The sequence below is a fragment of the Amphiprion ocellaris genome, chromosome 14 (assembly GCF_022539595.1).
Source record: "Amphiprion ocellaris isolate individual 3 ecotype Okinawa chromosome 14, ASM2253959v1, whole genome shotgun sequence".
In the NCBI taxonomy this organism is placed as follows: domain Eukaryota; kingdom Metazoa; phylum Chordata; class Actinopteri; family Pomacentridae; genus Amphiprion; species Amphiprion ocellaris.
The window spans coordinates 9,382,843-9,409,280 of NC_072779.1; the positions used below are offsets into that span (position 1 = coordinate 9,382,843).

The following is a 26,438-nucleotide window of genomic DNA, read 5'->3' on the forward strand; positions in this document are numbered from 1 at the left end:
ACTACTGGGTGCCCTTTGGACTTAATATGTGAACACTTGTGGATGAAGCTATGCTAACAGCAAAGTACAAAGTGTGATAGGATGTAGCTTAAGTACATTTAAGTGAAGATAGTTCAGTTTTCTGGTGGCCCACAGGGAGATATTGTACTTTTATTCTACTCTAAAAAGCACAAGTTGTGGTTTCTGAGGATTTTACACAAACCGAGGCTCATGTAATATGTACTGATAAAAACTGGAGGTGCTAAACTCATTCCCACTGAATATGAAAATCAGGTCTTCACGCAATGAGATAATTTAAAAAAATCTAATAATGCTTTTTTTTTTTTTTTTTTTTTTTAAAAATAATAATACCCATGAATGTTTTTTGAATATTTTACCAAACTCACAAACCCTGTCAGTCTTCACTCAGAATCTCAAAATAAATAGTGGAAAGAAACTATAGTTCTGAGGTACCTGTACTGTACTAAAGCATTTCTGTTTTAAGCTACTTTATTCTTCAACTCTGCTACATATCAGAAGGAAAGAAACGGTGTACATTTAGGGTCACATTTTAGATGCCTATGAGTTTTTGACAGTTCCACAAAATTGAGTTTTTTTCTCTTAAAACGTCTGACATTCTTATTTTAATAAATGTTAAAATAATCTATCACCAGAAATCAAAAGTTAGAGAAGCAGTGAAGAAAGACTTTGTAATTTGTGCATCAGAACATGCTTTTTTCTTTCCTCTTCCATTTAATGTAAGGAGCTAGTTTCATTAGTAATAATCAAATTGTCGTATCAAATAATGTATCAGAAAAATCGAACTTTAACTGTGTTATGCTGCTTTTGCTTCTTTTTCCATTTAAGTGTGATTCTCGTGCAAATCTTTTTACTTAATGTGGAGTATTTTCTTATTGTTGTATTTGCAGTTGTAAGTAAAGGATCTAAATACTTTTGTACCACTCGAATAACTAAAACTCTCCTAAAGTTTGGATCTTCCGAAAATATTTTAGCAGAACTTATATTTTTTTCTCACATAACTTTTACAAAATGACTCGTGGATATAATTTAGCGTATTTCCACGATCCAACAAATCAACAGCTTTGTGTGGCATGAAGTACAACTTAACGGAAATTAAAAAAAAGTAAATGAAGTAAATTATCTTGTGTTCCGGTTTGTAAGCGGAACTTTAGTTTACACGGAACCTCTTTGTGGTTGGACCGTTGCAACAGTGAAATATATCCGACAGAAACGACAAGAAATGTTGCCAGAAAATCGAAGTTTGAGAAGTTAACGCATGTATATTTTAATTTAAGCCTATTTTCTGATTAATGTTAGCATTAAAAAAGAAACAATGAACGTTGAAATGGCGTTCTGGATATTTGCTGCGTTTTTACTGTCAGCGGCGGGTAAGAGCTGCCCGAACATCCCAAACCAGTATGTGAACATTGAATTAAAATGATTTATTTAGATGTTTATTTTTGTTGTTTATTCCTGACAGCTACGGAGGAGATGCTGAACATCCCCGGAGGAAAGATGCTGATGGGAACCAGCGCAGCGGACGGCAGAGACGGAGAGTCTCCCACCAAGGAGGTCCAAGTGCAGCCTTTTAAAATGGACAAATACCCTGTAACAAATACTGACTTCAGGTAACAGCACTGTAAACACTGATAATAAGATGTATGATGTAGAGTTGAAACGATAACATAACAGAGTGGGTGGTGTGGTTTTCATTCCAGAGACTTTGTGAGAGCGCAGAAGTACAAAACTGAAGCTGAGACATTTGGCTGGAGTTTTGTGTTTCAAGACTTTGTGTCAGATGAGCTGAAAAAGAAGGTCACTCAGAGAATTGAGGTACTGGGATTTATGTTTCTCTCTCATTTTTAAAAAAATAATCAGAATACTTTCTTGATAGCCTGATATTAATTTGCCATTAATTTATAAATTGTAGTCTCACTATTTGCAGTTTCTAACATCTGAAGATTTTTCTGCCTTGTTTTACATTATTATCATTGAATTTTCACATATTTGAGCTAAAGGAAATAATTGAAAGTTACTGGGCAGTCTCACTATGTTTGACAGTACATCTGTGTAGACTTTCAGTCTGCCAAGTCATGGCAATCCAAAGGGCATCAGCAGAAGGTACCTGGACATCTTTTTTTGTTGTTGTTTTTGTTCTTGAAGACGTTTTACCTCTCATCCAAGAGGCTTCCTTAGTTCTAACAGACTAGTAAGGAGCAACTTGCAGCACAACTCCTGGTACAGGCTCTTTAATCAACCAGCCAAAAACAGCACATCACCCTGCTGTTCAGATCACTTCACTGCCTCCAGCTGCTGTCCGCATAAAATTCAAACCTCTGACACTTGTATTCAAAACTACAATGAAAGCAGCTCCCTCCTACCTGATCTCTCTCATTCTGGTCTACAATCACTCCTGCTCACTACGCTCAGCCAACAAAAGGCGCCTGATACAACCACCACAACAGGGCCGGTCCATAGCTAGACTCTTCTCCTCTGTGGTTCCCCGGAGTTACCAAACTCTGTTCGATCTGCAGAGTCCAAATCAGTCTTTAAGAAAAGACAAAAACCTCAGATCTATACTGAACACCTTTGCACTTGACAGACTGCAAAAGCATAAATATAAAATGTCCTATTACGTCTGCAGTGCCTGGAAACACCACTGTCCGATTGTCACACTTGAACTTGTTTCATGACATTTATCCGGGTTGTTTTCTCCTGACTAGATCCTTGCTTGTGTTGTATCTACTCTCAAACGTACGTCGCTTTGATAAAAGCATCTGCTAAATGAAATTGTACAATTGTAGAGTCAAATCATATGAGAAAAAAACTCCTTTGAAGACAAAAATGTTCACATTCTGGACACAGAAGACGGTCTGAGAGAGGAGTGGAGGAATAAACAGAGGAGGGGTCTGTGGTACCTAGTATTTAGTCTTGAGAGCCCTCCCTGGACAGTTTCACCACCATTTACACTTTGAAGCATCCCTCTCCAGGAAGTTTCATAACCATTTACACCTTGAGGCATATGAGTCATGGGTTGTTAATGGTCCAGTAGTCAGGGGATTTGGAGATGAGATTAAATACCTGTGACTCCCAACCAGTTAGTCAGAACTAAGAAAGCCTCAGAAATAAAGAAAAGTTCAGTTTTCTCCCACTAAAGCACTTTCATTTGACAAGCTATAGAATATCTGCTACAAATACTACACTACTGCAGAGCATTTATTAGGCTTTACAGATACCAGTGGCCTTTTTTAACTGTCTTGTGAACAACTTTTGACTATTTTTTTCATCTTTTCCCTCCAGTCTGCTCCCTGGTGGTTGCCTATAGAGCGAGTGTTTTGGAGACAGGTGAGAGTTTTATGTTTTCCTGTTGTGCTGACCTCCTCCTTAGTTTGTTTATGGAACACACCTGTGGTTAGAACCTAGAACAGCTGATCTGAGGCTGACTGGACTAAAGCTTTTAAGTATCAGACCTGGCCAACTTCTTCTTGTCCTTTTTCTCTTTCCCCTCTGAACTTCTTCTCATGTGCTCCTCAACCAGACACACATCACACTAGCGACTTATTGATATCCACTTTTAAATTCTGCGCTTCTTTTACAATCAGGTGGTCAAGGGCGTTTACCTGCTCCAATTATAAGCACAGAAGTTTGTTTGTAACTCTTACCATACCTGCCTCTTCCACCTCCACTGTTCAGCCTGCAGGGCCTGGTTCAGGTATTCGGGAGCGCCTGGACTTCCCGGTGGTTCAGGTGAGCTGGAACGACGCTCAGGCCTTCTGCCAGTGGAAGGGCAAGAGGCTGCCGACGGAGGAGGAGTGGGAGTGGGCTGCACGTGGGGGACTGCAAGGTACAGTCACAGTTAGAATCTGAAAGCACCAACATTACTACATGTGCTGTCTTCATAATAGACTGACAGAGGGAGGACTTGGTATTTTATGTTGAAGCTTCTTTCTCACATGATCAGGGGGCTTCTGCTCAACTGTCTCTTATTTGCTTGTAATTTTTCATCATAAACTATGGATTTATGAAATGGTATCTGTGAAATTTTAGATTGATGCATTAAGTACCATCCAAGACAAATTTGCCCGTTGGCTCACTTAGAGTGTGGTTTTTTTTTTTGTTTTTTTTTTTACACATTTACAGTTTTAGTCTGTGTTTTGATGATAATTTCTCAGAACTAACACCAGTCAAATTGGACCATCAGTCCAATATGCCCATAATTTAAAAAAAAAAAAAAAGAGTTCTGGAGTTTTTTTGTCACATACCATGCCTGCTCAATCATTTATGAAGGTTAAATGAAAATAATGTTTTTTGAATGTGTGCTCAAAGATGGGGATTTCCATAATGGCTTTATTTGTTTCTCATCTCTTCTCACCCATAATCACAGAATAGTTGATCTACTTGTCCAGTATTGCAGAATGCCATATTGAGAAATAATGAAAATTTTAGACGTTTATCTTTAATAATTTCAAAGATACTGCAGGTCAAAGAGGTGGAAAACGTGGGGAAAAAAACCTGCTGAAAGTAGATTGAAGGACATTTTTTTTTAAAAGTTATGTCAGAATGTATTTGTTATATCAAGCAAGAATGACTTTTTGGGTTTCATTAGCAAACAAAGGAAACATAAACTACATTTTAGGCAGAGTTTTAGATAAATACACATGATAAGTGTCTTAATGAAAGAGGGAAAACCGCTTTTCACGATCGTGAACTGGGAATGTAATTTTGTTGTTTACTCTCCATTATGCTCCAGGTCGGACTTATCCGTGGGGGAACAAGTTCCAGGCCAACAGAACCAACCTGTGGCAGGTCAGTCGACTATAATGAAGCACACTGCAGTAGCGTTAGCAGTTTGTTGTTCTCATATAAGGCTTTGATGATGGGTCTGATATGAAAGATTTCTACTTATTTCTGCATACTTTCTCAGGGTAAATGTAAAACTCTGGGGACAAAAGGGTTAGCATCATTAAGACCTACCTATCAATAAGACAAATGTATGTTGTTTTTAATAAACTATGATGACATGAGTGTTCTTCTATTTGGATAATTGTATTTAGCGCAACCCTTCTAGAAACTTAAACAAAATGACTTGGAACTCAAACAAAATGACTCAAAACTTGAACAAAATGACTCAAAACCTGAACAATATGAGTTCCAAGTCATTTTGTTGGAGTTTGGAGTCATTTTGTTGGAGTTTTGAGTCATTTTGTTGGAGTTTTGAGTCATTTTGTTAGAGTTCTGAGTCATTTTGTTCGAGTTTGGAGTCATTTTGTTGGAGTTTCAAGTCATTTTTGTTAATAGTGTTAGTATTGAAAGTAAGTATTGACTTTGCTCTTTATTTCAGTGAATAATAATAGATGTTGTAGACAGACATTCATTCTTTTGCAAGAACAATCACGTTCATGTGAAAAAACATGATTTGTAATAATGAGCTGGTGGTTTTTCTGCATGTTTCAGGGATTGTTTCCAGATGGAGACACTGCAGAGGATGGTTACCATGGCACCGCTCCTGTCACAGCCTTTCCTCCACAGAACAGCTATGGTAAAAAAAAAATAACACATTAATGAGATGATAGAAGTACTACATGGTAAACAAATTACCTTTAGTTGAATAGACAAAAAAGAAAAAATGTTACAAAAATGCATTTAAGGTTGTTAACTTAAGTCTGAGATTGTCTGCTGTGAGTTTGTGGCTTTGAGAAACTCTCACGTCTCTGTGAGGTTAAAGAAAACTGAAATATTCTGAAGGTTGATTGTTGCTCCTTATAATATTACAAGCACCATGTTGATTGTTCTTGCAGGACTGTATGATATGATGGGAAACACATGGGAGTGGACGTCCACACCCTTTCCAGGAGCGAGGCCGATGTATGTGCTGCGTGGCGCCTCCTGGATCGACACGGTGGACGGATCAGCCAATCACAAGGCTCAAATCACAACCAGGTGAGTAACTGGAAAAGCGTTTTCTTTTTTCAGACTCAGAACTTCGACACGACCTTCTTGATTGACTGATTGATGTGATTCTGTGTCCTGCAGGATGGGCAACACTCCCGACTCTGCCTCTGACAACCTTGGATTCAGATGTGCTGCAAGCGATGGACAGAATCAAGGGAAGAAAAAAGACAAAGCAGAATTATAGTAAGAGGCAGAAAAAATAATAAGCAAGTTCATTCATTTGAACCAGCAATGATTCATTTGAAATTAAAGTTGACAACAAGAAAATGTAAGGGATCAATGAGCACAGAAACAAACTATATGTCTCCTGTGGAGAACTTTGATTTTTTTTTTTTTTTTTTTTTTAAAGAATTTGCTAAAGAATAAAAGCAAACATACTAATCAATACCTTTTAAGAAATAAATGACTTTCATTAAAAAGTAGCGTTTAGTGTTTTTCATTTCTATGAACAATTTGAATCTCATCCGTGTAATTTTAAAGCCCAACTAAAGAGCCTTGATTAAATGTCTCATTGATTTTATTCACTGAATGGAAGAAACAGGACACTCTTTGCCTGCCAGCATTGGTAGTCTTCCTTCTGCTCACTGGGTGATCTGTCTTTTGTTGGGTGTTTTATGTGACTGGAGAGTAAATCAGCTCTTTAGTTTAGTCACAGCTTCTTTAATTCTGTCTCTGGCTTTTTGTTTACTTTCTCATGGCGAGCGGCCGACTGATCGGACTCATTCAGTTACACAAAACAGAAGAGGCATTTTATCCAAACTCCAGTTTTGTTTTGAGTTTCAAGTAAAACTTCTGTTACTTTTTACTTTCGTCTTTAATTGACACTGATTTTTTTTCAAGGCTAAACATGTCCATAAAGCAAAACATAAGATGAAACCTTTGTTCTCGTAACACTGATCCAATAGGGACAGTTTGCAAATCATACAGACGTAAGGAAATCTGCTTTAAATCTACACGTTTTTTATAGAAATCAGTCCACCGGAACAGCCTTACATTTTCACAGAGCATCACAGTTCATGTCTGAAGTGTCTGCAGAGTTTCTGCGTTTCTCAGTTTTTATTTTGAGACCACATTTTTACAGAATTTTTATTTTAACTCCGGCAGCAAAGTGCACTGTCAGCACGTTTTTGAGATGCCATAGTTGCATTTGATTAGATTTTAAAAAAAGAATTCTAAAGTTGATATTAATCATAATCATGATTTCAGGTGTAAAAATTACAATTACACAGGTCTCTCTTGAGAATGAGACCCAGTGTCTCAGTGAGATTACATGTATAAATAAAGGCTAAATTAAAAAAACAAACAAAAAAGCAATGCCAACATTTGTAACCATCTGTCTCAATTTGAAAAGTCAGCTTTTTAAAAAACCAACATGGCTCAGTTCAAAAAATGTTCTAAAAACAGAACTCATCATTTCTTTGGTATGATTTCAGCATGTGATGGTTTGTTATTGCTGTGTTTTGTAGAGAGAAATGAATGCCTCTGTAGTAAATAAAATAGTGTCTGGGTTCTAACATCTGTCATTTAAGGAATGTATAAAAAAAAGACATGTCTTTCTGATTAATCTAAAAATCAGGCTTTTACATCTCACCTTCTGGGGGGTTTCTGTTCCTTTCTTTCTTCTCATGAACATGCTCAAGTTTTCAAATAATTTGCCCTAAAAGCCAAAACAGTGCTGCTTTATGTTACCTTAAAAAAATACTACATTAAATTTTAGAATATAAAAAAAGCAAAACTTTCATTAGGCCCCCGAAACAAGTGTAAAATAATGCTTAAATATCAAATTTATAGTCAACAGAATTTGATGCACGACCTCATTCTTCAAGAAATCAACAAACCCGACACACATGGATTCATGTGTGAAAACGTGTTTGTTTTCAAGTCGGTGGAAGCCGTGCACGTTCCTCCAGAACAAAGTGTTGTTCCTTCTCTGAAATCTCTGGCACTGTGACAACAAAGGCTGTATAAGAGGACTCCTATTATTCATGTAGTCGTATAATTTTGAAAAAAAGATTTCACTAGTTACAACATGTGTAGCAGTGTTGGGGAAATGGGGCTTGTATTTTGCTTTTTTGCAGATGTGATACCTGATGACTAAGCTCACTTCATGGGCACAGGAGTCCTATTAAACATTAATCCTGGGCTGCACTTTAAATTCAGTTACATTGCTTCAAACTTTAGAACTAGTTAAAAATGAAGAGATTCCATTTAAACCTCAGTTTAGTTTTCACTCTGAACCTTGATACATTTTATTCTGTTGCTTCCAAACTCTAATTAAAATGATTCAGTGTGAACTTTAAGCATACTTTGGAGGAGATTTACCTTTTCAAACAGCTGCCTCTTTGTGATCAGTTGAGGAAACTAATTAAGTTCCATTAAGAAAGTTAAAGCACAGACTCAACCCAGATGAGTTTTATGATGCTGCTGAAAATACCGGTTCTACAAGGAAACTGTCGGGAAGCTGAACAGGAAAGTTGGAAAAGAGATTTTATGTGACTGGATGTTTCCAGAGGTTGGACACTTGTTGCTCATCTGACCAAAGACTCTATAACTTTATTATACAGTCTATGCGTCTGACCTGCACATCTCCACTGTCTGATAAACTCTCTCCACTGTCTCTGCAATGGGTGCTGAAAGTTAATGGTGTCTCGTCTTCTTTTATAGTCACTGGGGGTAAATGGTACACATTTTTATTTTTTAGTAATTTGTCTTAATTTAAGCATCTCCTTACTGATGAAACTCAGAAACAAATCTACATCAATAAACTTGGATTGACTTTCTTGGTGTGCAAAGCTACTTAATTTTTAATATTACTTTACTCATTTTCAACCATGTAAAACTAGCAATAATGTCATTAAATAATATTTGTTGGTGCAGCCTGTCTTATGTATAATATGATACTAATGTGGGATTTACATTTCTGAATTGTAAAGGTTTGCTGACTCTTGAAACTTCAGCCCAACATTTCTTTGAAACCTGTAGAAAAAAAGCTGAAGGACACATTTGCTCCCTGGAAGAGGGTTTAACTAAGACCGCAAACAAGTTTCACTCCCAAATGTTCACTGTTCAAAGGTGACAAAATCTACTCAAAAACACCTCTAAAAGCTCAGTTCATTCGTTACAACTTGTTTTTTTAATCAGGACTGTTCTTAGCGCTGCGCAGTTGCCAGGCAACCAGGTCCGTGTATATTTTGAATCCATGTATGGTTCGCTCATTCGTTTTTCCGTTTCAAAATAAAATCTAAAAAAAACAATAAACCACGTTTTTTTTTTTTTTTTTTTTTTAAGGGTCCAATGGTGGCTACATCAAGGTTTGACCCACTGACCTTCTGATCAGCAGTCCAGAGACTTAACCATTGCACCACTGCTACCATTTTTTTCTAAACCACCCTTTCAGGTCTATATTTGAGGTTTTAGGTGGAATATTCCTTTTAACCAGCCCCTCAGGTCTCTTTGAGGATTTTGGATGGAATACTCGGTTAAACCAACATTTTAGGTTCATGTCTAAGGATTTTTGGTGGAATGTTCCTTTAAGGTGGATGTTTGAGGACCTTGTAGGTGGAATACTTCCTGAAACCAACCTTTTAGGTCAACAGTCAAAGATTTAAGGTGGAATATTCCTTTAAACCAACCTAAATTTCATGTTTTGATCATTATCATGTGAGAAACCTCAATCCAGACTCCTCATAATGACGTTTGAGATTTATGCTGCTGTTATTTGTTTAGTCCAGACTAAATGACAGAAATCCACAACTGTAATTTTATTTCAGGACTCGGTTATTAAATGTCAAAACAATCCATGTGACTCTAAAAACTCAACAGCTTTACAAACTCTAAGATTAAACTCTCCACAAGGATCCAAAATAAGTTGGACTTCTACATGAGAGCTTTAATTATTCTTCATCTACTTCCTGAAAAGTTTGGTCAATAAAAAAGACAAAAACTAATATTTTCAGCTGAACTAAAGACAGAGTTTGTGATTTTTCTGTTCATATGTTGTGTTCTTGTAAACTTACTCTTTCAAATAAATACCCGCCTAACCCCCTGGAAACCAGCGTTTTTCCTGTTTTTGTGTTGCTGCTCAGCGACCCTAGACAGCCGGGTCCTAATGTTGTTTGAGCAACACACCATAATATGACGTTTTTATAATGATGGTTCTACTATGGAACCAGTTTGACATGTTCAGGCGTTCTTTGTGTGAAAACTCAGAGATTTCAGGTATCAGAAGGTGGTTTTCAACTTTGTTAACTTTCTGCTTCAACTTTAAACTAAATTTCCTTCACTAACCCAGCCCTCTGGACTTCCAGTAAGCTGTGTTCCTATTGGCTGTCCAGGTGGCTGCTTGGTGTTATCAGGAACACCTGAGCAGCTTGGTGTTATCAGGAACACCTGAGCAGCTCAGTGTCTTCCTGCTTTATGTGGCTGCAGGCAAACATTTCCTCTGTTTCTCTTCACCACTGAATCGGGTTTGGCTCCATTGCTTTAGTTTGTTTTTTAGGCGTTGGCTTGCAGCTTCCAGCAGTAAAATTGTCTTTAATGTGTTTCTTGGTGTGTTTTAGGGCTTTGTACTGGATAGTTGTCTTGGTAAATGTGGTTCTTTAGCCACAGTTAGCACATGGTGCTAATGTCTGCAGTGATTAGTGGATTTGGTGCAGCTGTGTCTTTATCTTGGCTGTAGTGAGTCTTCAGAGGTTTCTGGTCAGACACATTCTGTATTCTTGTTTGAGAACCAACGTTGGTTGTCCAGAAGGTAAGAGTTCCTGTCCTGATTCTCTGTTCTCAGAGGTTCTCTGGTAGGCTGCAGGAGACTTTAGCGTTTGGGTTGTGCTAGTTTGGTTTTTGTATGGTGTCATTTGGACGACTATCTTGAGGCCCCTCCGTGTGCTTTAGTGAGGTTTTCTGGAACAGTTCTACAAAGCAACCTGCAGCAGAAGAGACTTTGAGAGTTTTTAGGGAGTTCTGGAGACCAGACTTTAGAGCAGCAGAAACATTTGTCAGCAGTTTGAGCAGGAGAAGGTGAGCTTCAGAGTAGAAATGAGATGGAAACCTTCTTGACCCGTGTAGTGAGGTCCTGTACCAAGAGTCTGTAGTTCTTTGGTCTGAAAGCACAAGAAGAGTCGACTCATTAAAGGAGAAAATAGGAGATATTGTTGGTTCTGCTGTCGCTCTGCAGTTTCCAGTTTCCTTGTACTGAATATCAAGTTTATATTTTAAATGATTTCCCATGTGAGCCCAAGAAGACTTCAATAAACTCCCTCCATCCCCTGGACAAAACATATTTTATTAAAATGTTAAATCTTTTTTTAAAAAATATGTTTTTCAGTTTTAATCATTTTTTTTAGCATAGTTTTTTCTCTTTGCTTGTTTAGTTTTGTCATTTGTGTGAAAGGTGCTAAACAAATAAAGTTGAATTGATAAACTGAATAATTGACTAACTCATGATTGTGACAACAGAAGTATTTTCATTGTGATTTAAGGGTTTGTTTCATTTTTAAGGTTGGGCTTAAAATCCTCACAGAAAAAAAAGATTAAAGAAATAAATTACATTTAAAAAGCAATTAAATCAAAGGAAAAAAAAATAATACAATAAAACTTTTAAAAAGAAAATTAAACATTAAATACAATTAAATTATATTAAACAGACAAAATATTTAGATAATTAAATAGAAGATACAAAACGTAATTATGAAATGAAACAAAATTTTATAAACAAAAATATTAAACATTAAAGAGGAAATATTTTAGACAAATATTTAAAAAATACAATTAAACAAGAATATTAAACATTTAAAAAAATAAACATTTAATTAGATTATTAAACCTTTAAAAAGACAAAACATCTAATTAAAAAATTAAATGTTTAATTACAAAATTAAATCTTACAGACAATAAAACTTTAAATAGGAATTAAACAGAAAATACAATGAAGCATTTAAAAAGAAAATTAAAAATTAAAAGGTGGTAAACATTTAAAAAGAAAAACCTTAAAGGTTTAATCGAAAAATTAAACATTGGGAAAGAAAAGGAAAATTTTTGAACAAGCCGATAAAACATTTGAAAAAACAATTAAACATTAAAAAGACAAAACATTTGGAAATCAAATCAGACATTAGAAAAGAATAAAAGGTGAGAAAAGAGCAAAACTAAACATTTAAGAAGAATCAAACTAAAGACAAAACATTTGAAAAGACACCAGTTAGACTTTAGAAGATCAAATTACACAGGAGTCAATAAAATGATCAAAAAAATCAAAAACAGATAACCGTCTTAAAGCGTTTTCTAGTCTGAAATGAAAACAAGTTGTTTCTTCAAACATTTCCTCTTTCTGTGTTCTTGGTTTGATTGTGGACAGATTTACTAAGAACTCATTTCAGAAAACTGCTTTCCAGAAGTCTACTATTAGTTGAAGGCATGGATCAAACTAATGTTACCTTCTGATCTCCACAAACTTTACTGTTCAGTGAAGAGAATCAAAGTTTTTTCAGGATTTCTAAAAAACCCACAGGTGAAGGTCTGAGAAGAACTCAGATCGATGGTCTAAATGTGAAATCAAGACTCATGGTCACAAGTTTTAAGGCTTCTGTTAACTAGAAAGTTCAAACTAACAGAGAAGTACTGAGAAACTTTTAAAATTTCAGCCCTCAGACTGTCTAAAGGTTCAAACTAACAGAGAACTGCTCAAGAACTTTAAGGTTTTCAGTCCTCGGACTGTGGAAAGGTTCAAACTAACAGAGAAGTACTGAGAAACTTTTAAAACTTCAGCCTTCAGACTGTCTGAAGGTTCAAACTAACAGAGAACTACTCAGGAACTGAGAAGATATCAGTCCTTGGACTGTCTGAAAGTTAAATCTAACAGAGAACTACTGTGGGACTTAGAAAATTTCAGCCCTCAGACTGTGTGAAAGCTCAGGTCCTGAGGACTCGGGAGGTCTGGAGGCTTTGGAAAGTCTTGGAACTGAGGGTTCCACCCTCCAGCACAAAGGCTGAAGTCCAACCTCCTGAGAAAAACGGTCGAGACGAGACTCGAGTTAAAAAAAGATTCGAAAACGCTGAAAAATAGATGATAAATGCGCAAAAAAAAGAAGAATTAGTATCTGAGCGGATAGCTCAGGGGGATAAGAAGAGGACTACCAAGTGGTAGGTCGCAGGTTCGAGACCCGCCACGGGCAATTTTCTTTCTTTGTCTTTGTCAGGATTTTGAGAAAATTTAAGAAGTGTCTGGTCTTGAACCAGCGACCTGCAGCTCCATAGGCAAATCCTTAACTCACTGAGCTACAGATCAGATAAAAAGAAATAAATTCGTCGTCCCTTTGGCATCGTAGTTTCTGAAGTCACCACATGGGTGGAGCCAAGGCGGAGTCTGGGTGGAGTCAGGGCGGAGAGTAGGCGGGGAGGTGGGTGGCGGCCTCTCCCCTCTACTCCCCCACCTCCCCCCACCACCCACCACACCTTCCCCCGCCCCACGAGTTCTTCGAGTCTCCACGAGTTCTTCGAGTCTCCACGGGTTTTCCCCAGTTTCTGGAGTTTCCACCAGGTCTGAGGCAGAACAAGTTGTCATGAAGAGGTGTTGAAGTCGGCCAGGATGGACTGACTTTTTACAGCGACTAGAAGGAAGACCACTAGAAGAGCAGGTCTTTAACCACCATCCATAAAATCCATGGAGTCGGCTCCAGAGAAATGAAGGGAGGTCAACTTTTATCAGCCTCCATCCAGATGTTCAACTTGATATCTTTACTTGGAGATTTTTAGCACCACAAACCTTTAGTATCACACTTTATAATCATTTATTAGGACTTTAATGGAATCCACCAGCAGATTTAGTTTTTGTTGAGAAGCTTTATTCTTGTTGTCGTGGGACTGCAGTATTTAAAACTGTTCCTTCTATTTGACCTCATGTTTATTAGTTTTAGTGGAGAAGGTTATTTTAATTGTCCATTAGTCTCTTAAAAACCAAATAATAAATTGGATTAGTCAAGAAAATAAAGGACAGACAGAAAATAAAACTCTTTTACTTTGTCATGTTTTAAAACTGTATGTATCTTGTAATGTTGGAGTAATTCAGCCTTATATGTTGGAAAATACATTTTCTTTGTCGATTAATCTGTTGTTTTCTCCAGTAATTCATTTCTTGTTTTGGTTTATAAAATGTCAAAAAATGGTGGAAAACATTGATCAGTGTTTCCCAAAGATGACAAACGTTTTGTTTTGTCCACAACCCAAATATATTCAGTTTACTGTCATAAAAACCCAAAAAGATTTACATTCATGATGCAGGAATCAGGCAGTTTTTCACTTTTTTATCTTAGTTTAGTCAGAAAGATAGTTGAGAATGTGTGAATTGTTGCAGCTTGTGAGCCATAGAAGGTTTTAATCTTTGGGGCCGAGTGTCAGAAAACATTTAGAAACCAACATCATCAAAACACTCAACAAAGATTTGAACATCATTAAAGGGAAATCCAACTTTTGCATGACAATGTCTAATTAAAGGACATTTATTTCCAACGTAAATGTGTGATATTCATCCTCTGGAGCTTTCTCTTCACATCGTCTTCCACCTGAACTGGTTTGGTCGGGAGCATGTGCAACAAACATTTGAAAAACTGCACTTTAACATCAATGAATGACACTGAAGTTTAATCTCTACATAAATGAGACTGAGTCTGGATGTGCTGCTCTGTCATTAACTCCTAAGTTTAGGGAAAGTTCAAACAAAAGAGGACAGTTCAGATAAGACTTGAGAATGAGCTTATTTTGAACAAACATCTCAGACTTTCTGAGCTTCAGCACCTTTAGCAACATATTTTAACAACAAGCAACTCAAGAGATCCAGAAGTTGGAGAGAGTTAGCTTTAGCTGAGCCAAAGAACATGTGGGATGCTAACCTAGCAAACATTTCAGACTTTTCTCTGTGAATTCTGAGAAATAATTTCATACTTAATGACAGAGCTACACATCTTAGTCCTCAGTCTCATTAAAACAGACTCTAATTCAGTGTCATCCATCCATATTAAAGTGCAGTTACCCAAAATGTTTGTTGCATGAGCTCCAACAAAACCTGTCCAGGTAGAAGGCCACTTTGACAAACAGGAAGTGGACGATTCCAAGCAGATTTATAGAAGGGGGAACCAGACTGTACTAAGTGTGGTCAAGTATAGAGGGGTGTTTTGTGGGTTTTTAAGGCTGATAATGATTATTAGTGAGACATTTGGAGTAGATATTCATTTGCAGTAAATGAAAGTATTTAAAATCTTGGAGTTAAACTTACAAGAACACAAACTCTAACAGAAAACTTTGTTGATACGTTTTTGTTTTGTTTACAGATGTTAAGTTAACCCTTAAACATCCTCACCAAGAAAAAGGCAATGAAAAAATATTTCTTTATCTTTCTTATCTCTTTGGGGCACTAATAACAACAATCAATGGTTTTATTATGAAGTGACCCAGCGATTTTTAAAATACTGACCTCTACCAAACGGTTGAGAAAAATTATTTTACCCTTTTAAATCTTTTTTTTTACATTTCAAATGACACATTTTTGTTCAGCAACTCCTTAGGCACCATAATGTGTCAAAAGTATTACTTTACCTTTGAAAATCACAAAAAACAGACGCCTCATGTGAAGAGTGATTTTGCTCATGCTAACTTCCTGTGAGCAGACTAACTTGCTCTGCATGCTATTTCAAAGCAGAGTGACATCTACTGGACTTTTTTTTTTAATGTACCTTAGAGTTTTTCAATAAGATTTAGTGTTGAAAAATGACACTTCTGGACTTTTTTTTTTAATGTACCTTAGAGTTTTTCAATAAGATTTAGTGTTGAAAAATGACATTTTTCGACATAGCATACTATGGCCTTTTTTTTGCGCCAAAAATCATGTTTTTTTTTTCAAAGAAAACCTTTCTGGAGTGTTTTTCACGGCCTCCTTTACATTATTTCATCATATGGCACGTTTTTACAACATGTTGAAAAATCGCATTTTTTTTCGACATAGTATACTATGGCGTTTTTTTTGCGCCAAAATTCATGATGATTTTTTTTCAAAGAAAACCTTTCTGGAGTGTTTTTCACGGCCTCCTTTAAATTATTTCATCATATGGCACGTTTTTACAACATGCTGAAAAATCACTTTTTTTTTCCGGATGGCGTTTTTTTTGCGCCAAAATTCATGATTTTTTTTTCAAAGAAAACCTTTCTGGAGTGTTTTTCACAGCCTGCTTTACATTATTTCATCATATGGCACGTTTTTACAACATGTTGAAAAATCGCATTTTTTTTCGACAGTATACTATGGTGTTTTTTTGCGCCAAAATTCATGATGATTTTTTTTTCAAAGAAAACCTTTCTGGAGTGTTTTTCACGGCTTCCTTTACATTATTTTCATATATGGCACGTTTTTATAACATGTTGAAAAATCGCTTTTTTTTTCCGATGGCGTTTTTTGCGCCAAAATTCATGATTTTATTTTTTTCAAAGAAAACCTTTCTGGAGTGATTTTCACAGCCTGCTTTACATTATTTCATCATATGGCACATTTTTACAACATGTTGAAAAATCGCATTTTGTTTTCGACATAGTATACTATGGCGTTTTTTTGCGCCAAAATTCATGATGATTTTTTTTTCAAAGAAAACCTTTCTGGAGTGTTTTTCACAGCCTCCTTTACATTATTTCATCATATGGCATGTTTTCACAACATGTTGAAAAATGACATTTTTCGACATAGTATACTATGGCGTTTTTTTTGCGCCAAAATTCATGATGATTTTTTTTTAAAGAAAACCTTACCATAATGTTTTTCACGGCCTCCTTTACATTATTTCATCATATGGCACGTTTTACATGTTGAAAAATCGCATTTTTTTTCGACATAGTATACTATGGCGTTTTTTTGCGCCAAATTCATGATGATTTTTTTTTCAAAGAAAACCTTTCTGGAGTGTTTTTCACAGCCTCCTTTACATTATTTCATCATATGGCACGTTTTTACAACATGTTGAAAAATCGCATTTTTTTTTCGACATAGTATACTATGGCGTTTTTTTGCGCCAAAATTCATGATTTTTTTTTTCAAGAAAACCTTTCTGGAGTGTTTTTCACAGCCTCCTTTACATTATTTCATCATATGGCATGTTTTTACAACATGTTGAAAAATCGCATTTTTTTTTCGACATAGTATACTATGGCGTTTTTTTGCGCCAAAAATTCATGATGATTTTTTTTTCAAAGAAAACCTTTCTGGAGTGTTTTTCACAGCCCACTTTACATTATTTCATCATATGGCACGTTTTTACAACATGTTGAAAAATCACATTTTTTTTTCGACTCAGCTGCATGCCTTCGTCCACCCGGCCTCCGTTGACTCGTCCCGCCTGCCGTCTCTGGAGCTGAGCTGGATTGGAACAGACCAAAGTACAGTCCAGTCACGATGCCAGATGCCTCTCAAAAGGCTCCATCATCTGGCAGGTGGCGGCACTTCTGAGGGGAAGCTGAGCTGGCCCGGCAGAAACTTTGGAGATGTGTTCTAGTGGTTGGTGGATGTGTGGGAGATGGAGAGGGACTTTGGATTTTTCAGAAAGGAAAACAGGGAACAATTGGTAGTTTTAATGTAGGATGCTACTGCGATGTGTTTTGGGTTTTAAGAGGTGAACAGGAAGAGTTGTTTTTCGTATTGATTATCTTTTACTTTGTTCATGGTTGGAATGTCCATCAATGTCAACATGAAGTTAACTTTTAGTTCTGTTTATTTCATCTTATTTTACTAACACCCATTTGTTTTTAACCCCCTCCTGTTGTGCTGTTGTAAACTTACTCTTTCAAATAATATTCATCTAACCCTCTGGAAACCAGCGTTTCAAGTTAGTCTGCTCAGGAAGTTAGCACAAGCAAAATCACTCCTCACATGAGGCCTCTGTTTTCTGTGATTTTCAAAGGTTAAAGTAATACTTTTGACATATTATGGTGCCTAAGGAGTTGCTGAACACAAGTAATTGTTTTTCTGTTGCTCCTCACCTACTTCAGATAGCCAGGACATAACGTTTTGTGGACCAAAGGCTAAACTATGACGTTTTCAGAGCGACTGCTATACTATGACATTTTTTAGAGCAAAGGCTATACTATGACGTTTTTAGAGCGACATGCTATACTATGACGTTTTTTGAGCGACATGCTATACTGTGACGTTTTTTGAGCGACATGCTATACTGTGACGTTTTTAGAGCGACATGCTATACTATGACGTTTTTAGAGCAACATGCTATAACGATGACATTTTTAGAGCGACATGCTATACTATAATGTTTTTAGAGCGACATGCTATAGTATGACGTTTTTAGAGCGACATGCTATGAGATGACATTTTTAGAGCGACATGCTATACTCTGACGTTTTTTGGACTACATGCTATACTCTGACGTTTTTTGGGTGACATGCTATACTATGACTTTTTCTTTCAGCGACATGCTGTACTATGACATTTTTAGAGTGACATGCTATACTATGATGTTTTAAGAGCGACATGCCATACGATGATGTTCTTTGGACGACATGCTAAACTGTGACGTTTTTTGAGCCACATGCTATACTATGACGTTTTAAGAACGACATGCTATATCTGATGTTCTTGGACGACATGCTATACTATGACGTTTCATGGACCAAAGGCTATACCATGACATTTTTAAGAGCAACATGCTATAGTATGACATTTTTTGAGTGACATGCTATACTATGACGTTTTTAGATCAAAGGCTATACTATGACGTTTTTAGAGTGACATGCTATACTATGATATGTTGTGAACGACATGCTATACTATGGCGTTTGCTGGACCAAAAGCTATACTATGTCGTTTTTAAAGCGACATGCTATACTATGACGTTTTTAGAGCCAAAGGCTATACTATGACGTTTTTAGAGTGACATGCTATACTTTGACAATTTTAGAGTGACATGCTATACTATGATGTTTTTTGGGTGACATGCTATACTATGATGTTTTTACAACGACATGCTATACCATGATGTTTTTTGGACGACATACTATGCTATGATGTTTTTTGGACCAAAGGATTACTATTTTTAGAGCGACATGCTATACCATGATGGTTTTTGGACAACATGCTATACTATGACGTTTTTTGGGCGACATGCTATACTATGACGTTTTTAGAGCGACATGCTATACTATGACGTTTTTAGAGCGACATTCTATACTATGACGTTTTTTGGACCAAAGGCTATACTATGATGTTTTTAGAGCGACATGCTATACTATGACGTTTGTTGGGCGACACTCTATACTATAGGCTTTTTAAATTGACATATTACTATGACTTTTTTTTTTTTTTTGTTTTGTTTTTTAGCAACATACAAGAATTTGAACAGTTTTAAAAATTACTATACTTTTACTTGTGCAATGAAATATTATTCTATGGCATTTTTTAGACGACATATTATACTCTGATGTTTTCTTGAATAACATACTATTTTGACAATATACTGCACTATGACATTTTTTGAACCACATATCATACATGACAATTTTAGGCAACATCCTATCATTTTGCACTTTTTGAACCACATAATAATCTATGGGGTTTTTTTGCCGACATGCTATACTATGAACTACAGGCCATACTATGTTATTCTTGAAAAGTATACTATACTTTGACATTTTCTGAACTACATCCTATACTATGGCGTTATACACAGAGTGCTTTGGTTACATGTTGATTTATAATCTAGATTTTTTTCTGTTTTGTTTTTTGACAGGATTACCACAGACCTGACCGTGAACACCGTTGACACCCACCTGAGGGAGACGCTGCCTAAGATCTCAAGGCTGCTTGGTCGTGGTCTTTCTGGTCCTGCTCCAGAACGCCTTCATCAACTACGTCTTCTTTTGAAGAGGCCCTCAGATGCTGCAATCTCTGACCTTAAGGAGGAACTGCTACTTTCACTCTGTAACGAGACGGCGGTTATTTTAAAGACCCAGCTCCTGTCGGCTTTGAGTGAAAGTTTAATACCCATCAAAACAACTACAGACAGTTAAATCTGAGCTGTCGGTCAGTATTTCAAACATCAAGTCCGACCCGGCTGCCCTAAAGCACGCTGTGGGTGAAACGGAAACTTCACTCTCCACATCACCGACGACATCGTCACACTCCAAAGCAGAGCACCTGTCTGCTGAACTTTTAAAAGTGGACTATAAATGTGAAGAATGTGAGCAGCAGCAGACTGTGAGCAGTGGAACAGATGTGATCAGAAAGAAGTCATTTTCTTTTTTCTTTTCTTTCTGGTTGACTTGATGCTGTCAGATGGAGCTGATTCTGATCTTTCAGGATAAAAAGCTGCTTTTCCTTCACAGACTTTTCAGGAAATTATTCTCTCAGGTTTTCTCTGCTATTTATATTTTTATTATCTGTGATTATTTCATTATTTCTTTATTGTAAAAATAAAGTTTGAGGCATAAAGACTCATTTAGTTATTTTAATCCTGAAATCTTTGATGTAGCAGAACTAAACTTCCATTTTCCTTCTTGTACTTCTGATACTAGAACTAAACGTATCTTCAACACGGATCATCTGCTTTTAATGAATCAGCAGCAACATCACAACAACAAATGAGACAATTTTCAACAAATTAATGAAACTGATGTCATTTAAAACTATCAGAGTCTGTTTTAGTGTCAAATTAAAGCTGATTACTGACAACTAGAACATTAACGTTACTGTTTTAATCACATTTAAGTTTCCTGAACGTTACATTAATGTCAACCAGCCACAGTTTTATGAACTTAATGAACCACATTACAGGAACACAACACACTTCAGCTGTTTACATGAAACTCAACACATTAGCTTGATGCTACGTTAGCTTTAATCAGGCTACGACTGAGCAGCTAGCTCGGTTAGCATCGCTAACATTAAAGCTAATATTTACTATGCTAACTTTCTTCTCTGGTCAACACACACTGAAACAAACTCCACCAACATCTGGAGTGCATGGCACACATTACATCTGACACTAAAGCTGCATATAAAGTGCATTAAAAGCGGCACCGATACGAAAATAAACATTTACTTACTGAACTATTAGAGTCCTTTCAGTGTCTGCTGGTAGAATCAGCCGAAGGCAGAAAACTGGTTAAAACAAGCCAACGGGCAGGAAAACTGTCTGTGGAAAATGTTGTGCTGCTCCACCGATAAATAAACCAACAGTTATTATATCAGAATTAATCCAAACGAGGAGAGCAGAGTCTCTGCTGCCTCCTCCATAGGACCTGTCAATCATTCCAGACCGGACTGTCAATCAAGTAGTCCCGCCCCCTGGCTTCGCAAAACTTTAACGCTCTATAAAAAAAAATCAATATTGATTTATTTTAAGATCGGCCACCTGATCTCTCATTTTGACCATGAAAACTCACGAAAAAAAAATTATGTACAGTCTATGCACCGTACTCTGTTTGGCTCCACACTTGCTGATGACCACTTCCGGTCTCAGAAAATGAAAAAACGGACCTTTTTTCGTTTCTCTCTTACTGATTTTACTTTCTTGTTATTCTAAATATAAAACGAAAATCAAAGCTTTTTTTTTTAAATCGTATATCCCTTTTTGATCATGAAAAGGAAAAACACCTTGTATTTAAATTTTAATTTTTGTATTTTAAAACGAAAATCAAATAAACACTCGTTTTTTGTTTTTCAATACCCGTTTCAGAACGGAAAATCCAATTACCAGATCCGTACACGGACCCTATGACAATGGTTAGTGCTGAATTTAGTGCCTAAATGTGCAGATTCATAATTTATTTCATTGCAACTGGGAGCATCTGAGGCTGTAAGTTCGTAAAGAACCTCCAAACTCTTTAAACTTAGAAAATGTAAGAGAAAAACAAGTCTGTCTGTAATCATTATCCATGTGACTAGTTGATTCAACTTCATATATGTTCCCAAGTTCAGTTACTTTAAGCTAGTTTCACATTTTCACAACTCTTAGATAATTTGGAACAAATGAAACAACCAAAGTCCTATTAACACAGACTTTCAGTTGAAAGCAGGGAACTTTGCATTTCTAAGCTGAATGAACTTAATATGATTTACAGTGTGGTGATTACTGTTTATCAGTTTTTCCAAATCAGTGTGTTAATGATTTATTGCCCCTACAAAGGAATTTATATTTCTGATTGTTAGTTCTCAAAAACATTTTTAATACAAAATCCAAAGGACTCAAACTAAAACGCCTCAAGGAGGAACTTATGTTGTTGGTAATCTAGGATCTCTGCCATTTATGATTTCTGGGTTTTAGCCATATGACTAATTGAGAAATTGATTCCAAATAAAAACTTTATTGTTGCAGTTTGAGCTGCATGTTCTGTATCTTAAAACAAATGTAGTGTTTTCTGGGCAGTAAAAAGATCTCATCTCTGAGTGCACTGATGTAGCAGCAATAAATTCACTGTTGTTTTCACTGAGAACTGAAAGTGGTGACTTCATAATTAGCAAATGAATGTGCGTTTGAGAGCGGCGTGAAGGATGGTTTTGCAAATCTGGCTTGTCTGCTGGCAGCTGTTAAAGGAAGTTCATCTTCAAAGACTAAATGACTGACTATGGGAGGCGATTAAGAACATTTACAAATGTTGACATTTCAACATTTCAGCTTTCAAATCAAACAGCGTGGGCTTCATTCTCTGACAGAGGTGTTTGAAAAGCAATTAAGTTTTTAGCAAAATCGATTTTCGCATCTCCAGTCGGCCCCACCACCACCACACCCCGCTGTAACATACATTCATACACAAACATACACACATACACACACACCCTCATGAGATCTCACAGTCAATGTTTGAAGCTGTAAAGATTGTCAGGATGCGTTTTTGCCAGAAAGCCCATGGGCCTCATTTTCATTTCTCATCTTTAAGAACTGAGAAGAGCTTTCACATGTTAAACAAGGTGTATGTGTGCGTCACAGTTATAGATGCTTCTGCAGTTCAGAGAGGAAATAAAAACTACACATAAATAGTTTAGTATAGGGGTGTAAAGTGGAGGGGGAATGTATGTTTTACATAATTGTAAAGAAGTGTAAATGTCTGCTGATACACGAGGAGAGAAGGTAGTACAGGTAAAGAAAAAGATCAAAATCTCACATTAATAAAAATAAGTGCTGTAACCTGAGAACACCTGGTCAGTAGAAACTGAAATTTTCATACAAAACCCAGACCCATTCATTCAGTAACGGTGCTGTAGAGAAACTTTCCCTCACAGTAAAATGTGAATGTCTGCTATCCTCAAACTATATAGTTAGGACCCCAAGTGTAATCACATAAGCACTGTCTTTTCTGAAGTTACGCATAAAGTGCAGTGGATTTTTCATGTAATGATATTGTCAAAATGTGAAGCTGTTTATCTGTTTGTTCCAACATAATGACATTCCTGTATTATTAAACTGTACTCTCAGTTATGTGTTGAAGGAAACTTATTTTCTGATGGATTACAATTCTTTGTAACGTATCACAAATGTGTTTTAAATCAACATTTGGGTCAATATATAATTGCGTGACTTTTTGTAACAGAGCTGACAGGTACAATAGTTGACATTTTTGCTGTTTTCAGGCCTAAAATCAACATGGCCGCTTAAAACCAAACACCACATGGCATTTTTACAGAAAGATTCTTCTAAATATTATATACACAACTGAGTCAAACTGAAATTGAAAGTTATTTATAAAGATATTGTAGCAAACCTGTTGACATGCAATAAATCCACACTTGACTCACACACTACTTTATATTAAATAACTCAGAAAGCCTTGGAGTCTGTCCAGTCGTTTCTTCAGGAGGAAATGACATCATGTGGAGCAGGTCATGTGATCTGGAATTAACACACTTCCTTGAGAGGTGTTTTTGTAATGGGTAACTTAGTTGAAAGTGATTTCTCAGACACTGATACAATTTGTTATTTTCCATATAAAATTTGATATATGTCATAAAAGAAATATCTGTCATGATTATCTCAACAAAAAGAACACAATCAAAACAATTTTTGAATAAGCTCATTTTATTATTGTTTAGCTAATTAGATGGTGGTTGTTATCAAATTCGGATGGTTATTTAGTTGACATTTTAGTGATATCCAGTCATTTTTTATTAATAAGTGATTGTTTCCATAATAAATAATTATATAATTTGTAAAGACGTGATCATAATGAACATAAAAACATTCATTTTTTAAAATTTTTATTTTTAATAAAAATGTATGCAAGATATATCCCATGGACTTCAAAAGTCTCTCAATTATATATTGACCCATTTCCGTGCATTTAATTTTATTACTTTGCTGTTTTCTTTTCAACACTGAAAAAAATAACTAATAACATTTACTTAGAAAAGTCCTCGTAAGTTTTTGCACGAACAGATTCTTATTAAATTTTACTACTCTAAATCAAGTACAGCTCTCTTGCCTTTATCAAGTAAAATCTAAAAGCGATTTGTAAGTAAATCTTACTCAACATAATGGATTTTTATATATTTGGTTATATGAAATAATGAATTAAGGTTTATGTGATTTTTTTTAGTATTTCTACGTGTGTCATAGAAATACTGAGTAAATTTTATGTGTGCTGATCACTGACAATAATGAATTAATTTAATAAATGTTATTTATATTTTATTCGTTGTATCACTATATTTATTCTTATTACAAAATAATTTTTAAGCACTACATTTGAGTAATAACTACTAGTTTTGTTAAAGTGTATACAGAAAATATGAAAAATCAATAACATACAAATGACAATATTTAACAACTTTGTATTATTGACAGCCTTTTTTGTCCAGGTTTTACACTTGGAAAAAAAAAATTAACAACAAATCAGCAATTCTTGTTGTCATACTATTATAAACTTAAAGTCCTTTCTGAAGGCACAGCTCTGAGAAATGGCTGCAGAGGTTTTGCAACTGTATTAACATTAATGAACAATTAATGACTTTGAAGCATGTGCAAGAGCTACACAATAACAATACAACTTTATAGCATAAACTGCTATAATGGCAATGGCATACCAAGCTGAATAAAGCTGAATAAAATGTCATCTTTTAAGTTTTGGACAGCAACTTCATTTTCAGAGTTTGTACTTTGGGGGATAGCTTTATTGCGTCTAAATCTAAGAAAAGCTTCTGGAACACTTCAAAAGTGTAACACGGTGTTGGAGGATAAGCAAGATTGAGGGAATATATCAGACCCATTAGCAGTGTACATGGCTTTGCAGTATTTCCACATCCAGTCACAACCTCCTTGCCGTCAAGAATAAGAGAGACATCTACAGGATCTTCAGCGTAGGAAGCACAAACAACAGCAATCTTCATATTGTGCTGCCAAACGTCCTCAGAGTTGTCCACCTAGAAAAAAACAATAGAGAGGAAGAATTACTTTCACACATACCACGTGCTGGTCATAAAATTAGACTAAAAGTGCATACTCCGTAAAAATTTTGAATTCCAAAACTGAATTTGTCATAATGACGACAATAGTTTAGGTACAAGCCAAAGTCCATTTTGAGCATTTTTCCAATAATAAGAAAAAAGTAAATATTGAGAGCTGTTTGTGTCCAAGGCAACTCTAAATAAAGAAAATATTTGATTTCTCCAATGTTTGTTGTTTCTTTGTGGTGAATGCAGGTGAATGGGACGAATACAGACTTTTGCCCACCACATGCAGTGTGCATGTGTGGAAATGGTGCGGCTTTGTTTGGAAACATCGATCCGCCCTATTTCAGCACCGTCATGATTATGTACCTGGGTTTATACTGCCTGCTGTTTCTCTTTTGTGACGTCCCATTCAGATTTCAAGCATGGCTTCCCCTGTACAAAAAAATTACAAAAAGAAAAAAACAAAATTTAGCAATGTATTTAGTTGGCACACAATAAATAATGTTTATAATTAAACGCTTGACTGACAAAGTATCAGAAGCATTTTAGTGATGTCAGTCCCACGACTTTTCTGCTCTCCCCTTTACTGAAAGACAGGTTTCAGACCATTTCAAAATTACTGAAATTACATTATTGTAATTGTACGAAATAACTGATAAACAACAATTAATATGAGTCGACATAAAGGTTTTGGAATTTATTAGTGCTGATGAACAGAGACAGGATTCACTGCTTCAAAAAGCCAAATTTAGAGTTTACAAAAAACATAAGACAGACGTTGCATTAATGTGTTATTGTTATTAAGCAAGAGTCATATGCATCAGTTGCAATTACGGAAGAGCTTTTTTTGTTTAGAATAGTTATGAGAAAGTGAGACAGTTGTATTGAAAGGCATAAAAGACGAGCGTTGTGTTAATGCAGAAAGTCAAACAAACCGGGGCACGAAGGGCTTAACGGGAGCGCGCGGTCTTCTGTTCACCGCCCAGAGATAAGTTTTAGAAAAGAGAGCAAGCTCATTACAGACCAAAATAAAGTCATTCTCGTGCAGTCTCAACACATCCGC

At 36.0% G+C, this 26,438-nt stretch overlaps 1 protein-coding gene and 3 long non-coding RNA genes across 4 annotated transcripts in view; 1 reads left to right on the forward strand and 3 right to left on the reverse strand.

Moving 5' to 3' along the window:
• The first annotated feature begins 1,182 nt into the window (after window positions 1–1,182).
• On the forward strand, window positions 1,183–6,375 carry sumf2 (sulfatase modifying factor 2). Its single transcript, XM_023297354.3, has 9 exons — window positions 1,183–1,388; window positions 1,481–1,628; window positions 1,719–1,833; window positions 3,301–3,345; window positions 3,694–3,844; window positions 4,751–4,806; window positions 5,455–5,539; window positions 5,799–5,940; window positions 6,034–6,375. Exons 1-9 carry the CDS (start codon window positions 1,334–1,336, stop codon window positions 6,134–6,136), a joined length of 900 nt encoding a protein of 299 aa, XP_023153122.1. The 5' UTR covers window positions 1,183–1,333; the 3' UTR covers window positions 6,137–6,375.
• LOC111579986 (uncharacterized) overlaps window positions 5,318–26,438 on the reverse strand; it is a 30,933-nt gene continuing 9,812 nt past the window's right edge. Inside the window, exon 5 of the long non-coding RNA XR_008603830.1 lies at window positions 5,318–11,051. This is a non-coding gene — a long non-coding RNA (uncharacterized LOC111579986). The remainder of the gene's footprint in view (window positions 11,052–26,438) is intronic.
• Window positions 13,946–16,068, reverse strand: LOC129350439 (uncharacterized). Its single transcript, XR_008603836.1, has 2 exons — window positions 15,741–16,068; window positions 13,946–15,674 (listed from the first exon to the last, which is right to left on the reverse strand). It is a non-coding gene; the product is annotated as an uncharacterized LOC129350439 (long non-coding RNA).
• On the reverse strand, window positions 24,741–26,438 carry LOC129350436 (uncharacterized). The gene is made up of 3 exons (XR_008603831.1): window positions 26,311–26,438; window positions 25,742–25,807; window positions 24,741–25,345 (listed from the first exon to the last, which is right to left on the reverse strand). It is a non-coding gene; the product is annotated as an uncharacterized LOC129350436 (long non-coding RNA).